Raw genomic sequence first — 17,752 nt, forward strand, 5'->3', positions numbered from 1 at the left:
AGGTTTCCTCTGAAAAAAATTGTCTTGGCCTTTTAAATTCTACTATTTCAAGGTGACTGCCACCAGAAAACTTATCTTCCTTCAAGATTGCTGTTATCCCTTACGCTACTCAGCAGGACATTCTGCAGCCTCATAAGGGCCTCAGGGTTTTACATAACATGCCAGCTTGTCATATGTGGTGCCAGGCCACCCAGAGTTTTGTGGACAATGTTGAAGTTTGGAGTTCTGTTCCAAATCTGAACAGAATCCAATGAGTATCGACTACTGGAAAAGGAGAGGAGAAGGAGGGGGAAGGAGAGGGAGAGAGAGAAGGTCGGGGAGGAGAGGGTTGGATAGGGTTGGAGAGGAGAGGGTTGGAGGAGAAGAGAGGAGAAGAGAGGAGAAGAGGGAGAAGAAGGAGAGAGAGTGGAGAGGAAAAGAAAGAAAGAAAAGAAAGAAAAGAAAAAAGAAAAGAAAAAAAGAAAGAAAAGAAAGAAAAGAAAAGAAGAAAGAAAGAAAAGAAAAGAAAGAAAAGAAAGAAAGAAAGAAAGAAAGAAAAGAAAGGAAAACCTGTCTCACACTGCCATATTATTAAATGCTTTATCAGTCGTTTATCTGGCATTTTTTCCAACGTGGTTTCTAGCCTGAAAACCTTCAGCTAGACTATAACATTCTTGCAGCACGAATTTATATTGATCCTTTTATAAAACAGTCAGAAAATATTCTTCTTTTATTGTTTTTCCAAATACTCTCCTTTCATAGCCCCCCTCCGCCCCCCCCCATTCTCTGTGTGTTACTGCTGCGGAGCACCTCCCATGTTGCATTCCATGTCACTGTCAGGGCTGCAGATGGTCACAGCCTGTTACCCACCTTGTACCATAGAGCTGCTGAACCAAGCGTTTGACACCAGCAGCTCCAGCCTCCACAAAGAAAAGTGTCAGAAGAGGGTTACAGCTGGAGGTGAAGGAAAAATCTGGCATCCCTCTCATCTCCAACTTGCTTTTTTTCTCCCTTTCTTTACAAATCTCCACTGTGCCCTCACCTGACAGCACAAAGAAGGGGAACCTAAAAGAGATTGCCTGTGCCTTTCCTAAAAAATTGGACTTTTCCTACACTCAAGCAGAAGCTTAAACAAAATGTTTCCCAAATACGTAATTATCTCCATTGCTTCTTAGTTTTTGACAGTAAGACCCCAAAAACTCCTCGTGTCAGTGCTAGTAGGTGAGCCACCAGAATCCTGAAGTACTCTTTGAAAGAACTGATGGCAGCTAGAGCATCCACCAGTGCTCCACACACACCACACTGAGCTCTAGGGCTGCCTGGCCCTGAGGCTTTCTGGTGCCAAACATGTCCACTTCATCCTTCTCACAGATCCTGTATGAGAGCTTCAGAGGTGAACTCACTTCCCATTTCCAATCACTAAGCATCACAGATATGACAGTTCTCCAAGTCACAATAAACAAGTCCATCAGCTTAGAGTTGAGAAGGGTCTTTATACACACAGAGTAGGAGTCCCACTAAATAGGGTGACTTCCAGGAACAACACAGAAATGTATAAGTCTCAGGTCAAGCTACAGAGAAAGTGAAAGTAGGCCTGGTCCTTAATGCAAGCAGGACACGTTACCTTGTCTGTGGTCATCACGTACAGATTTTCTTGGGTTTGGTCAAGGACCAGGTCCTTCTTTATGGGTTTATTTAGTTCAATAGCAAGAGAGCTGTACTCAGTTGCAGTGGATGACAGGAACACCTATTTCATGGAAGAAAGAAAGGTGGTTAATGTTGCTTCTTTTCACCCAAATTATTTATCTGGCTACTGCAGTAAAAGACAATAAAATATTTCTGAAACCACACTAACAACAAAAGCAGGACTAAGCAGAATTTCCATACATTGTCAGTTGTGGGGGGCAACACAGTGGAAAAAAAATGACAAGATGGCAGAGGTACTTAATGCCTTCTTTGCCTCAGTCTTTAAGACCAGTTGTTCTAAGGGTACCCAGCTCCCTGAGCTGAAAGACAAGGATGGGGAGCAGAATGAAGCACCGAAAATTCAAGGGGAATTGATCAGTGACCTGCTGCACCACTTTTACACACAAGAAGCCTCTGTGTACTGAGGGAGCTGGCAGAAGAGCTCCCTGAGCCATTTTCCATCATCTACCAGCAGTCCCAGCTAACTGGGGAGGTCCCATTTGACTGGAGGTTGGGAAATGTGACACCCATCCACAAGAAGGGTCAGAAAGAGGATCCAGGGAACTACAGGCCTGTCAGCTTGATCTCAGTACCAGGGAAGATCACGGAGCAGGTCATTTTGAGTGCCATCATGTGGCATATGCAAGGCTACAAGGGGATCAGGCCCAGCCATAATGAGTTTATGAAAGGCAGGTCTAGCTTCAACAACCTGATCTCCTCATGTGACTCACTTAGTGGATGAGTAAAGGGCTGTGGATGTTGTCTACGTACACTTCACTAAAGCCTTTGACACTGTTTCCCACAGCATTCTCCTGGAGAAACTGGCTGCTCATGGTTTGTACAGATGCACTGTTCGCTGGGTAAAAAACTGTCTGGATGGCTGGGCTATCCAGAGATGGTGGTGAATGGAGTAAATCCAGCTGGCAGTTGGTCACTAGTGATGTTCCCCAGGACTCAGTATTGGGCCAGTCCTGTTATATGTTTTTATTAATGATCTGGCTGAGGGAATTGAGTGCACCTTCAGTCAGTTTGCAGGTGACACCAAGCTGAGTTGGAATGTTGATCTGCAGTAGGGTAGGAAGGCTCTACAGAGGGATTTGGACAGACTGGATTGATGGGCCAAGGCCAGTTGTAGGAGATACAACAAGGTGAAGTGCTGGATCCTGCACATGGGTCACAACAACCCCATGGAAAGCTGCAAGCTTGGATAGAGTGTCTGAAAAACTGCCTAGCAGAAAAGAAGCTGGGGTGCTGGTAAACGGTTGACCATGAACCAGCAGTGTGCCCAGGTGGCCAGGAAGGCCAATGGCATCCTGGTTTGTATCAGAAATAGTGTGGTCAGCAGGACTAAGGAAGTGATTGTACCCCTGTACTCAGCACTGGTGAGGCTGCACCTTGAGTACCGTGTCACGTTTTGGGCCCCTCACTACAAGACAGACATTGAGGTGCTGCAGCATGTCCAGAGAAGGGCAAGGAAGCTGGTTAAGGGTAAAGAGTACAAGTCTTATGAGGGGCAGCTGAGGGAGCTGAGGTTTTCAGTCTGGAGAAAAACAGGCTGAGGGAGACCTTATTGCTCTCTTCAACTACCTGAAAGGAGGTTGTAGTGAGGTGGGGGTTGGTCTCTTCTCACAATTAGCAAGCAATAGGGAAGGAGGAAATGGCCTTGAGTTATGCTAGAGGAGGTTCAGATTGGATATTATGAAATATTTCTTCATAGAAAGGTTTGTCAAGCATTGAAACAGGTTGCCCGGGGAACTGGTAAAGTCACCATCCCTGGAGATATTTAAAAGATTTATAGATGTGGCACTTAGGGACATAGAATCATAGAATCACTAAGGTTGGCAAAGACCTCCAAGATCGTTGAGTCCAATCACTAACCTAGCACCACCATGTTCACCACTAAACCATGTCTCTAAGCACCACACCCACATGCCTTCTGAATACTTCTGACATTGGTGGGACTCGGCAGTGCTAGGTTTTTGGTTGGACATGGCCATCACTCTCCTTCAAGCAAAAGAAGGTGTTTGGTGTTGCAGTCTTGACATTTTAACACTACAAACATGTCAAATCTTGAGACCACACAATCAGAATTTATCAGAGCTTCAGCCTGGGCTTTGTATTGCCACCTCTATTCACTGAAAGGCCAGAATGACAAAATGAAAAGTTGCTCTTAAACTAGTATGGGCTTGAATAGAGATAAGGCTAGAGCAGCTGTTAGATTACCTAAGGCTGTTTGTATAAAGTTCTCAGTATGTATGTAATCCTTCGGGAAAAGTGTCATTCAAGCAATGCTAATTCAGTCTGTGTATTGGATAGCTGAGATACATCAGCAATAATATGTTTTTTCTCTGAGATTAAAAATACCAAGCTCCAAGAGAATTTATTCTTGGTAGGTGATCTATAAATCCCGTTTACTTCTAGAGCAACCATATGCTATCACTACAGTTCACAACCTTTTAAATACCTCCAGTCTTTTAAGTCCAGTTCGTTACCTTAAGAATTTTACCATCTGAAGTTCCCAGAAAGGCCACGGTATGCCCGTTCTCCCAGCCACAGTGACAGCCGTGAGATTCATCCCTTCTTTTTGTAGTACTGGCTTCTCTATAACACCATTCCAACTTCCCAAGAAGGTATGGCAAGTGTTCGGAGCCACAGGGGAAATTTTTGCTTGCATTCTAATAGAGAATAGCAACACAGAGTGATGTTAAACATTCAGATCACTAATTCCTACCTCAGAATGAAGTGCAGCCTATTACCAGAAAGTATAATACACTTCAGACATTGAAGAGTACAAAGAGAGAAACGGATTGTCTGGCCATTTTCCCCCAGACAACAGGCAGCAATCAGAGAGCAGCCTGCTAATTGCAAACTGCTTCAATGCTTTCACTTTCCAAGAGGTACGGGGAGAGAAAACTTTTTGTTTCTATCTCATTATAGCAGCACAGTTTAAAAAATAACCAGTTTGTTCAGTTAAAATGAACATGTCATGGAGATCAGGTTAACCAGTTTTGTGTTAAAGATTGCTATTTTGCTTCTTAATTTGCTGCTGTCCATAGATAAGCAACCCCTAGTAACCTTCTCATGAACTTCAACACATTCCCTCTTCACTATGCTTTAATACTGAGCTGCAGAGAGTGCCACCAGAAGGAAGTTCATTCACACTTTGCCTTTCCAGCTATATTTGGTAACAAAACTGTCTTTCTGATCTGAAATCCACACCTTTTGTGAGAAGCCATGGCCACTCCCCTTGTCACATTCAGGATTTGTATGTTTGATGCTCACCCCATATGCAGGGTACTGCAGAGAGTAACACTGGTGGTTTGAAGCAAAAAGTGTTCTTTTAGCTTCTATTAGCAGTAGTGACCTATTGTGTGGGAGATGGCTGTAGTCTCACAAGATGAAGGATTACGGGTCGATACCAACAAAAGGTATTCCCATGCCCCATCTCTTCAGCTGTTCACTCCTCCCTCTGGACTACAGCACACCACTTCTCAAGTTGTGCTCAAACAGCTGCTTATGAAAGTGTGTACCTTGGTCAAGCTGGGGAATTAAGATATCCTCCTTAAAGCTTGCTGAGTTATTTTTAAAATGACTTAATTTCTCAACCTAATTTAGGGCTGGCTGCAGTAATGAATGGCATGCACAAGTGGGGCTTGGGAATAGAGTGATGTGGGCAAAACCATCATAAAGCCAACAGAGATGCTCAAAACTGATAGTCAAAATTGAAGAACAGTATCTGGAGGGGTGTAACAGTACCCTCCAAAACCTTTATAGCCAAGATAATGACAGGCCGTAAAAAGAAGATGGCTATCGTGTTATGGAAGTATTTTGAGCCACAGCAAAATATGAACACACCTGAATATAAGAAATCTGGGTATTTCAGTAATTTGAAAATAAAAATACAAGTGAAAACCAACATTCAATTACAGTATAATCTAAAATATTCTTAATACCATTTAAAAGTACTATAAATACATTAACTGAAACCAGAATTGTCTATAGTGATCATCCAGAAGCTGACCATGGGTGTAACAAATCCTTGCACTTGACTCAGTAACTTCCATACCAGAAGGAAACCTTTAAAGAAGTGCATTTAGGAAGCCACATTCATCTTCAGAAAACATCAAATCCTTTTTAAAAGACTCAAAATTTAGACTGTATTGCCACTTCTTGCTTGACCTGTTCCACAGCCCCCCAGCCACATTCCATTCCTATAGTAAGTCCAGCTATTGAGTTTTCAGTCATCTGATCTTAGCTCAAAGTCACACCAAAACATGTAGTTGTATATTTTTCAGTAACTCTAACACAGATTCTAAAACTAATATTGATATTACTCATATTACCAGTCCATGATAATGCACACGGGTTTTCTGCTGCAAAAAGTTTGTAAATGAGCTGGTATTCTTTTAGTGTAGCAATCATTTCGGTTTTTTTCAATCTTTTCATTGATTTGCCGCAAGGAAAACACACACAGGGCGGACTTCAGAGAGCCGTCATCTTTGTTTACTTTGCTGAAGAGTGCAAGAAGAACTTTGTCATCTGAGGAGTATCCGCAGGTTGTCTCTGTTGAGCCATGCTCTCAGCCAGCTCTTTTCCTGGGGTAGTGATGAAAGCAGAATGACAGTGGTCATAGGCACCATCATCATCTTTGCAACCCAAATCCATTTCAAAGTAGGAATAATAGTGGGCATCATCTTTGCACAGACGTGCAATCAGTGTGCGGTTATTGACAGGTTGTTTCTCTTTCTGATTGAAATAAAATAAACATAATTTTTATCCTCAAGACTGCCACAAATGTTTGTGTGCTTGATGAGTGAAAGCTGACTTAACAGCTGCTGAGTCTGTATACATTTCAAAAATGTCTTTCCCATCTCCTTTCATAAAGCTGCCGAGTGCTGATATAATCCCATTATCATTAGGTCCATTCCCTTTCCCAACAAATAGCACTTGGTCGTTATTCAAGGAAGTGATCAGTCCCACAGTTGATACATTCTCATCGTTGCTGCTACAAAGGACTTTTCTCCACTGGTGTCTACATAATACTTCTCATTGCTAATGTTTTGTAGATCTCTGATGGCACAGATTCCCTTAAAAAGGCTTCCACATACCACAGTTGTATTATCCGCCTTGTTCAGCAACAGTAAGTTTGTTATAATTGTCAGTCAGTACGGCCTCTTTACATTGATTTTCATCAATGGGAGGTGTGCACTTTTTGTTGTCCTTTCTTGGACCTGTTTCTACAGATCTTATTACTTCCAGGTTTCTGTAAGCTGATACAAGCATTTACCACCCCAAATAGATTATCCCAGTGTCATTATCCACTGTTAGATGATTTAGCTCTGTAGCACTCTGAAAAAATTTCAGTTCCTCATTTCTGGATAAGGTAATGCAAAACCAGCTCAGGATGGTCAGTGTCCAGATCCATAAAGCATTTCTGTGTAATACCTAAAAAGGGAAAAAAGCAATACCATGAAACATATTGAAAATACAACTTACACAAAATTGAGAATGTGGAAGTTTTTCCTTCATGACTTCAGACACAAATACACTTATCCTGGTGCAGGTGTAGCTTCAAATCCTGTTTAATTGCCTAACAATTTAATCTGTTAGGAAGCATTTAACAAGGTCATATGTCTAAATGATTATCATATAACCCATTAGATAATCAATCCTGTGCTAAAGCACAATGAGAACAACAGCCAATTTGAAACAACATAGAGTGCCAAGACGTAGTAGTGCTTCTCCAGATAGCATCATACTGTGCCAATACTTACTGCCGAAATTTTAAAAATAAGCTGGAGAATCTCAGTGTTTCGGGTAGCTCCTCCTTAAGGCGTGGGGGGGATTTACATAAAAGTGTTTGAAACATTTGGTGTTGCAGGACTTTCCCCAGGAAAGGAAAAAAAACCTTCCACTGATGAACAAGAAATCTGGATCTGGCTGCTTATGCTCTTTGATCTTCATCAATGAAGATCAGAAAGAGGGTAGAGTCCTTAACATGCAACATTGCCTTTGACTGCTGGTATGCACTACAGTCCAACACTTCCATTCACTAGAGCACTGCCACTTCATGTTTCAAATCTGTCTTCAGAAAATCACTTAAGAACTTTTTAGGATTAAAATTCTGCGACCTTTTTTTTTTTTGTTCCTTATTTTACTTCCCAAGCAGATGACCTGGCTGTTTGGAATTAGACAAAGCCTTCTGAAACTTGTAAGCAGGGGTCTAATTTTAATCTGAAATTTACATGAGGAAGCAAGTCCCAGCTGGCCTCCTAAGCACAGAACATTTGTCAGTATTTTCTCCAAGTGTTTAGTTCTGAGAGCAGAAAATGAAAAGCGGTATTGCTTGGACACACTGATGTTAGGGGGAAAGGATGAATAGCATTTGGGAGAAAGAACTGAAAATAAATACAATCCACTGCACTTTCATTTTCAAGCTAGCCATGGAATTCTTGATCTGATGAGTGAAGAACCTATAAATTTATATGAAATCTCAAGTTAAATCTGAAAATATCTGAAAGTCTGAATAGAAAGAAAACAATAAAAACACAGAAAAAGACAGGAGAAACATTTAACAAACAATCTAACAGGCAAAAGTCTTGTAGGAGAGGAAAAGAGCATAAATACCAAATGAGAAACTGAAAAATAAATAAACTTCAAAAATTAATAAAGAAGGAACCACGCTCCTGTGTCAGCTATTACTTCTGTTTTGGCAGGAGTAATAGATTCTGGGGGATATGAAAGACAATGCTTGAAACATCATTTATACTGGATAACTAAGATTAACATCAACAACCTGGATGCAAAAGTTCGAAACAGGAGGGAAGGACTCTTTTGAGCACAAAGCCATCTGTCAGCTCCCCAACCAACTTTGCATTGCCAGCAATGTGGAAAGACAATTCCTGACCTCCAGCATTGACTGTGTTTTGCTTCTCTATGGAGAAATTCCTGTGCAATGGTGAGAACAACTTCCCTAAAAGCAGAGTGATTTGAAAACCCCAAAACCCTACTAAATGTAATTCAGGATAATAATGAAGACTAAATAGAAGGCTAACTTCAATCTTGTTTTGCTGAAGCTCCTATCATGTCACAAAATGGGTAGGTAACTAAAATAACGCCAAAGACAAGACAGTTCATCCCCAACAGCTGAAGCCTGACTTTGTAATGATAGATTGACCTCCTATGACAGTGACCCCAGAAAAAGCTAAGAGTTATCATCCCTTCTTCAGGTGTGTAGACTTCAGTAGATGCTTTGCAATGTAATGAAGTGTTGTATCTCTTTACAACAACAGGAGACCTGCTCTAAGGAACCTAGAATTCTTCAGAATTCCTCTCCTTTTCTTAATGGTCCCAAGGACTTCAATTTTCCAAACAGCTTTGATCCCAGCTTACATCTCCATGGCTAATGATACGTGATAATGCACGTAATCTAGTTTCAAATATTATCTTTACTGTTATCTGCAATGAAATAAAAAACAGTTTGACATACTACTGCAGTGTTGTTCATAACAGTTTTATAATTCTATTATCTATTGCCAAGGAACAAATGTAGAAGAATTGAGATTAATTTGTTCATGTTTTTCCCACAAAGTAATTATTTTTAGATTATTATAATCTCTGCTCTCAGTACAAAAACCCCCATAAATAGCTCTACTTACACAATATCCCTCAAATCAATGGAAGTATTTTATTGTACCCTAAACTTCTATATTCAGTTCACCTCCATGTTAACTTATTTCAGTGGATTGAAAAAACCCATTTTGTCCATTGTTGGCACCCAGGACACAAAGACTGAAACTTGCAATACATCTGCCTTTGTCCTACAGGTGAAGACAAAGCGTCTTGCTGGTTCATGTCAGAGCCAGAATTTAAGGATAAGTTATGTTTCACACCTCTAAACTAGACTCTTAGAAGAGTAATTAATCTCTCTGCATAAAAACGGGGAACGTTTCTTCCCGACTATTTCTGTCTTGTTACTTTTAAAATTTTGGACTTAAATTATTCAGAACTACATGCACTCTCCATTAACTGTGCCTTATCTTTTTTGTTGTCTGTTTGTTTTAGTTATTTACTCCATGCCACCCTGTCTCATGCCAAACCATCAGGTTATCTCAGATCTCTATGCAAGGTAACAGTTCCTCATTCTCTGTACTTATTAGTTTCACTTCCACCTCCCTTCAAAGCAACAGTAAACAAAAATTAATATGCTCTGAAAGATTCAGAATTAAATTCTCATTCACTTCTCAAATAGCAGGCTTAAGAAAGAAAAAAGCAAACAGAATGAAATGAGATGCACTACAACCACATCCCATTTTCACCTCATCTTACTGAACTGGGAAACAGCTGCTGGAAGAATCCTGCTATGACCAGCTGATGTGGTAGGAATGACAGTGCTGCCATTACACAGATTGCCCTACTGAATAGGTGCTATGGGGATGTATCATACAACAGTTTCCTGCTGTGAAAAACTTTTGTTTTAATGAACAAGTCACAGAAACACAAGAGAAAGGAGTAAGAAGCGTGAGCTGCAGTATGGAGTCCATGATGTTCTGCACAGGAAATATATTTTCAATGGCTTAATCACATACTGTATTTACACACAGGTCTGGGTGGATTACTCAAAGTCAACTCTTGGTCCTGAGAGCTGACATACACTCTCCACCCTCAATTTGCACTTAGTTTTAAGGCCTTGGCAGACTCAGGATAAAAGAGACCAACAGAGCATTTGACCATATAATTTTTTCCTCTCTCCAAAGTCTTGTCTCCATCCTGTCTCTTGTCCCCCACGCTGCTGCTTACAAGAAATATGAAATTTTAGAAGCTATGTGCAGGAAACACAGGGCACCCAGGAGAACTCTTCATACAGGGAGCTGCCATTAAGTGACACTGTGTTGCAATGACACAGCTACCAGAGCTCTGCCCCACAACTAGATCAATTTTAATATTAGTACCCATAACTTTATATCTTTCTACTCAAGCAAGACCAATAACCGTAAGTAACAGCCAATTCTTCAAAAGACATGCAGAAAAAAGGAGCATCTACAATCTACAAGCACAAAGTGAGCTTCAAAATGACTTCACTTTATTATATACACCCCTAAAAATTAGCCCTGGCAGTGTGCTGACATGAATGTGGCACGTGTTTTTCCTCCTTCACTGCACAATCATCTGTTGGATCTGTATACAGGAACCTTCAATTTTCAGCCATCCTCAGTCACTTTAGCTTTCAATATATCTTTAGCTTCATGTTAATTAATTTCTTATATTTGTTTCAGCTGAAGTGAAATAATACCAAATTTTGCCTGAAACTGGAATAAGTGAGAACTAAAACAAGAGTTATTCCTCAAAACAATGGACAAGAAAATTTTCAATGAAGGAATAATCTCACCAGTTTAGCTTCTGTGGTGTTTTCCGCAGAATATTTCTTCACTAACCCATAAATTCTGGTCTAGAGACAAGTGCTTCTGCCTAACAAGGCAGATAACAATATGTTTTAACAGCAAGCAATGCAGAGAACTGTGTTTTCCTTGAAACTTTTCCCCTAATCAGGGAGACAGTGATCTTCCAAAAGATCCAAAGACAATTCAACTGAAAAAAAATTGGCAAAAGACTCAGAAATTGCAACACAAAAGAGGTAAAATCCAAAGAATGCACCCAAATGGCATAGATATTTTGGGAAAGATGAATTAAATTTCTCTTTCCTCTCATTTTGAGTAACTTTTTAGCTTCCAATAGGTTTTCCACAGGTTGAAAAGAATTCAGCTTTTGTTTTTAAGCTCAAAGGAATTCAGAACAGAAACTGGAGAACATGTGAGAAGCAGTGGATGAGCAGATTTTCAGTCTGGATTTCAAAGCTTCTACTTCTGTGAGAACTGCAGGTAAATGTGAGCACTCTTTTCCCCAGTCCCAACTTTTATTACTATTTCCTAAAACAAATGAACAATGGAGCTTGCTAGTTTAGAGAATGAAATACCTGAAACAACACTCTGCAGGATTCAAACCCATTTTCTAAGAGCATGGCAACATGCTAGAAAGGTTTTGACCAACTTTCTTTGGTATACACTATGCCATACATCCAAAATTGGTTTAGTAGAACCCTGAGAATAGTGATCACTGTGATGGTGTCCATCTCTTTACTTGTGACAGTTTGCTGTAGCAAATGGGACCTGTGCGTCAGTAAACTGCAGGAGGTCATGGCTGTGGGGAATGAGAAACCAATATCCACTTCATTAGATGTTGTGGTAGCCTGTACTGCTCAAAAGGAGTCATTTTCCTTCTCTTTCACTTCTCCTCAAAACACAGTTTACTAAGATATATAGGATATCTTTGCACAGGACAAACAATCCCATCTGGTCAAACTGCCGGTAAAGTGGCAAAAAAACGGACAAATACTTTTAATACTGACTCTTTTCCTGATGTGGAAGAAAAGGTTTGCTTGCTTTCAAAAGATAAATTCTCAATTGTTTTTTAATTTTTTTTTGAGTAATTTTTAATAATGTAGATTTCTTTTTTTAAAATGTGTAATAGTCATATTGACATGGATCTTCTTTTACAAGGACTAGTTGAAAATCACGGATTGCCAAGGAAATAATGAATGTTATGCCTCAGATCCTGTGCATTCCGTTAGTGTTTTTCTGCAATCCCTGGGAAAAACAAATGGAAGACATACGGAACCACAATTTAGGTTACTGAAAACCAGGGTTTCCTATACCATGGTTTCATCTGGCAAGAATGAGCCACAGTGCCCACCAAACCATTCTGTCACTCCCCTCCTCGGCTAAACAGGATGAGAAAAATATGATGAAAGGCTCAGGGCTGAGATTACTCATCAGTTACTGTGACAGGCCAAACAGCTGCAACATGAGGAAATTATTTTAATTTATTGCCAGTCAAATCAGAGTATGATAAAGAGAAACAAAACCAACTTCAAAAAATATTTTCCCCACACACTCCCTTTTTCCTGGGCTCAACTTTACTCCTGAGTTCTCTACCTTCTCTCCACAAGCAGTGCAGGGAGATGGAGAATGGGAGGCATGGTCAGTTCATCACATGTTTTCTCTGCCACTCTTTCCTCATCATACTCTTCCCCTGCTCCAGCATGGGGTCCCTCCCTCAGGAGACTGTCCTCCGTGGACTTCTCCAATGTGAGTCCTTCCCACAGGCTGCAGTTCTTTATGAACTGCTCCAGCATGGGTCCCCTGTGGGGTAAAAAGTACTGCCAGCAAACCTCTTCCAGCGTGGACTCCTTTCTTCACAGGCCCACAGGTCCTACCGGGAGCCTGCTCCGGTGTGAGCTTCCCACAGAGTCACAGCCTCCTCTGGGTGTCCACATGCTCTGGTGTGGGGCTCCTCCATGGGATGCAGATGGATCTATGCTCCACTGTGGACCTCCATGAGCTACAGGGGCACAGCTGCCTCATCATGGTCTGCACCATGAGCTGCAGGGGAATCTCTGCTCCAGTGCTCGAGCGCTCTTCCCCCACCTTCACTGACCTTGGTGTCTGCAGGGTTGTTTCCTTCATATTTTTACTCCTCTCTCCTGGCTTCTGTTGCACAGCAGTTTTTTTCCCCTTCTTAAATCTGTTATCCCAGAGGCACTACCATCATTGCTGGTGGGCTTGGCCATGGCCAGTCACAGGTCTGTCCTGGAGCCAGCTGGCATTGGCCTTATTGGACATCGGGGAAGCATCTAGCAGCTTCTCACAGATGCCACCCCTGTAGTGCCCCACTTCCAACACCTTGTTATGCAAACCCAATACACCTATACCATGGTTTCAACTAGCAAGAAAGAACCATACTCTGGTCCAAAGATGAATAAACCTATCTCTTGTACCTGCAGCATCAGCAGAGGCCAGCAGAGTCTGGGAGAGGAGAGCATGCCCTGGATTACTTCCTTGGGATACGAGCATGGGCAACAAGATGTCTTCATCACTCTGGAGACTTTCATCTTTCATAAGTTCTGAGGTATCATCAGCAAAAAAGCTCAGATAACCACTCACTGAGATAGCCCATTAACCCAAGTGGACACCGAGGCATCCTACAGCCAGGTTAGCTGGCAAAGGGCAGGGGGATGTATTTGAAAGGATAAGGCATGAGCCAAACAGAATTTTAACGACTTCTTTTGACTTTTGCTTAAAAGTCATCCCTTCATACAAAGAAAAAAGATGAGTTTTGACAACCTGTAACACCAATCATTTACCAAAGATCACCAACACCTGTCATGTCTCACGGTCTTCAAAGGGTTAGGGAGGAGATTAAACAAGGTATCTCATCCACACTCTAGTATCCCTGGCAATTACAGTAAAACAGTATTGCCACACACAAACTGGCCACCCACCCAAACAGAGATGTTTTCCTGTCTCAACATGGAAAAGGTTTTTCCAGGCATTGGAATTGAATCAACAGCTGAGGAGCACAATTGCCTTTTACAGTAGGTCCTGTATCCACCAGCATCCCAGCATGACCATGCCAAGGACTCTCATGAACTTGGTGCAAAACCAGCAGGGTTGTGTCAAAAGTTTAAGAGAGGCAAACAGCTATCAAATCCAGAGTTCATATTAATAATTAAGTTATTAGCTTCAAGCTAAATTAATAGCACTATTAGTAGTCTGAATAAAAACCTTTCATCCATGCACACCTGAACTCCAAAGTATTTAATATTCTGATCTAGATCCAAATTTAGAGCAAGATGGAACCACGTGAGTCTTAATTTTTCAACTAGGAGTTGCTCAAAAGAGCATTAACAACAGGTAATGAGACTTAGAAAATGCATACTTACAGATTTTGCAATTGCACTCCAGAACTTTCAATAATGTGCTGTCTCTGCAACATCAGCAGGTAAACAAAAAAAGAAGAGTAGCACTTTGCAGGTTTATATGCACTCTTCAAAGCAGAGACATGCTACACGAAGCTGAACTCTAATGAATTCCCTGGTTTATACCAGCTAGACCGAGCAGTATTTTGGTTTCGAAAATCTTTTACACCACGGATTCTGCCGTAGTCCAAGGATAGGGTTTTTTTGCTGCTCTTAGAAATTGAAACAAAAATCCTTTAAAGTGAAAATATTTTCAAGAGTTCACAGTGTCAAGCAGCTTAAATAAAAAAGTCAATAAAGATAGCTTCTGTGGAGAGACTTCATTCGACAGCATTCACTATCAACAATTACAGATTACAAACCACTCTGAGACAAGGGTAACTCATGCAAGAAAGGTCTCTTTGAATCCTAATTTTTATTATGAAGACAGGTGTTCATATTATCATCCCAAATAAGGGGGTTGCAATCCAGTCCCACTAATACAAGCAGGAGTACACACAGGGAAGAGAAACACTGCAGAAGCAGACCTGCATTTATGCCTTCCTGGACCACATCTCCCTTTCAGTTTGGGCTTCTACGTTCATTCCTCCATCTTTTTGCATTCTCTCAGTAGAAATGAAGCACTCATTTTAATGAGGACTTGCTTTCTCAGTGTTACAAAGATGTAGTTGATCTGCAAGAAAAGCAGCTGAGTGACGCGTTTAATAGCAAGCAGCTGACTTGTCAGGAATCTGAACCCACAGAATCTCCTCTTTGACCTGTTTTGTGGTTTTGTTAAAACCATGAGGTCTCCTAACTAACAAAAATTTAGGTTTTAATTTTATTTTCAATCTCATTGAGCACTAAGCTCAATGATGTCGTATGGACAAACAGCCAGCTGAATCAGTCTGCAGTCAGGACAGGACCACAGGCTACCCTAAACACTCCTGAAGTCACTTACAGACACTTTTATGCTACCTGATCCTGCAAATGGCCAAATACAATTTGGCCCCAAGTGTAAACACCTGCCACAGCTGTCTGAGTTTTGAAGGGGGATGACTTCCTGCAGCAACTGCTGTACAAGGTGGCCATAGAAGCCCAGCAGAAAGCAGGGATAGCCCATGCACACCAACCAGCTCCATGCAAGTCATGGGTTATTTTATGCTTTCTGCAACCCAGGAAAAAAATTATTTTCTTTTAGCTGAGAGATCTGCAGAAAATGAGAGTCTGGAGCATGGGAAGAAAAAACCAGGGAGTTAGGATAGCTTTAATTCTTTGGCTTTCCTTGCACTAATAAGGGTATTACAGCACAAGGAAAAAAATGCATTTATACTGATAGTAAAAGGAGACTCTGTGTCACCAGCTCCATGCTACAACAACGAATTACTTGTTTTCAGCGCTGTCATCTTCAAGGACTGGTTTCAGACTTCCCCTGGAAGAAGCAAGAAAGGAGGCGAATTTTCTTCCAGTATGGGGGAATCTGAGCATGACCATGTAGAAACAAACACAAAGTATTCCAGCTCCTCCCTTGCCAGAACCAGTTCTTCCTTGTAATTAACCATTTATCACAAGTACAAAAAATATTCAAATCAAAAGGACACTTTCAGCTCATGTGAAGATTTACTTTCCCTACAAACTGCAAAAAAAGGCCTTGGGAGGTCACAGGCAGGCAATCTGTCTCACTCTCCTCCTCAAAGCAGGAGCACCAATCCACACACTGGATGTCCAGTGCAGCTGCAGCCTTTTGCAGCAGCTCCAGCCCCACTGTGTCAGCAGCTTGAACCTGTATGTACCCCTTGCTGACTTGAGCACAGCGAGTAGAGAACTGGAAACAGCCAGGGATTTCCTTGCTATAGTACGACCATGTAGGACAGCACATAGAGTTTTAAAGCTGAATGGAATTTTGGCACAAGGAAGAGCCAACATTTTTGTCTTCCTGTTATATTATAATGTTACAGGGCTTAATAGAAGAATCATGTATAAACTGCAGTGATAAAGCTGTATGAAATTTAGCCCATAAATCTGTGGGGTAAATCAATTTTAACCCATAAATCAATGAAATGCAAATATGGCAAGAAATTAATAAAGTCTTATGCAACAAAATCCTTTCCTTCCAATTCTACCTCTCACTTAGTGGTTGCTGTGTGATTCCCTGTCTCGTCATCATGCTGTCTTCTTATTCTTCTGTTTCTCCTGATTTTGTTTTTGTATATGGGTTTAACAGATTCCTGCATTCTTAATTTTCATGTATTTTTCTGTCTGAGCCAGAGATTTATCCAAGACTTCTGAGAGGTGGGACAGAAGCTGTATGAAAATGGGAAGCTGTCAAATGCACTCAATGGAGTACTACAATATATATTGTACTTAGGCAGCTGATAATGCAAGCCACAAAGAGAGAGAGGCAGAGGAGGATGGGGAAAATTCTTGAAATGGAAAGTTTATTGATTGTCGGGAGCCAAGAAACACATAGATGAGAAACAGAGAATTTTTCTGGCTTCTGCTACTGAAGATAAATCACTGGGGTTTGTCTGGTTTGTCTTTCTTGGAATTCTTTAAACTTTCATTTGGACCATTTGTATGTCCATGATGGTGTTGCTCATTTTGATTGCTCTGAGATTAAAGTGAAGTTTTTTTGTCTCTGCCCTTCAAATTGATGTTCATGACAGTTTTTAAAAAGCTCTTTTATTTTTCTTGCCTTTCACATCTTTTCTCATCTTCTTACAGCTCCTCCCCACCCCCATCCCCCTTTCTTTCCTTAGGCACAGCTTCCAAGTTTTCCTCTCCTACAGCTGCTGCTACAACAGCTTGAATACTCTTGTGGAAAGTCTCTGATGACAAAGCAGGAGGTGGGAGGAAAAAAAGGAACAGGAACCTTGGGTGATTTTCAGACTTCAATGGGGAGCTCAGACATATTCACTACCTCACTGATGTCCTATCTCTTTTCAAACCTTACCTGTAAGCACCTCTTTTGTTTCTTGTCTGCTTTTTCCTTCTCTTTTGTTTCCTCCTGCTTTTTCAGAAACAAGGAAAACATGTTTAACTTTATGGCACCTGCTGATACTACACACTCAATTTTCACTCCAGCTTGGGGAGGAGGAGGGAACGTATGTGCAGAAGAGATGGTGCTGGCTGAATTGGTGTTCTGCCTCAGGAAGCCAAGAAGAGATAGTGGTATATGGTGCAGGTGAAGTAGCCCAGAAGAAACAACAAACTGGGGGGACTGCTTCTGCTCATAGACAGATAACTCCTGCAGCTGGGAAATGGAGGTGGGAGAAGACGGGGATATACATGACA

At 41.2% G+C, this 17,752-nt stretch overlaps 1 protein-coding gene across 1 annotated transcript in view; it reads right to left on the reverse strand.

Annotated features, from left to right (window-relative positions):
- Positions 1-17,752, reverse strand: part of PLXNB2 (plexin B2) — a 100,087-nt gene that overhangs the window by 75,551 nt on the left and 6,784 nt on the right. The window contains 13 exon segments of the mRNA XM_032687924.1: positions 1,604-1,726; positions 4,158-4,213; positions 4,216-4,291; positions 4,293-4,340; positions 6,009-6,020; positions 6,022-6,058; positions 6,060-6,210; positions 6,213-6,422; positions 6,425-6,448; positions 6,451-6,483; positions 6,486-6,671; positions 6,674-6,809; positions 6,811-7,110. Of these exon segments, the coding sequence (XP_032543815.1) occupies positions 1,604-1,726; positions 4,158-4,213; positions 4,216-4,291; positions 4,293-4,340; positions 6,009-6,020; positions 6,022-6,058; positions 6,060-6,210; positions 6,213-6,422; positions 6,425-6,448; positions 6,451-6,483; positions 6,486-6,671; positions 6,674-6,809; positions 6,811-7,110 (1,392 nt within the window).

This window comes from Chiroxiphia lanceolata, chromosome 5 (assembly GCF_009829145.1).
Source record: "Chiroxiphia lanceolata isolate bChiLan1 chromosome 5, bChiLan1.pri, whole genome shotgun sequence".
In the NCBI taxonomy this organism is placed as follows: Eukaryota; Metazoa; Chordata; class Aves; order Passeriformes; family Pipridae; genus Chiroxiphia; species Chiroxiphia lanceolata.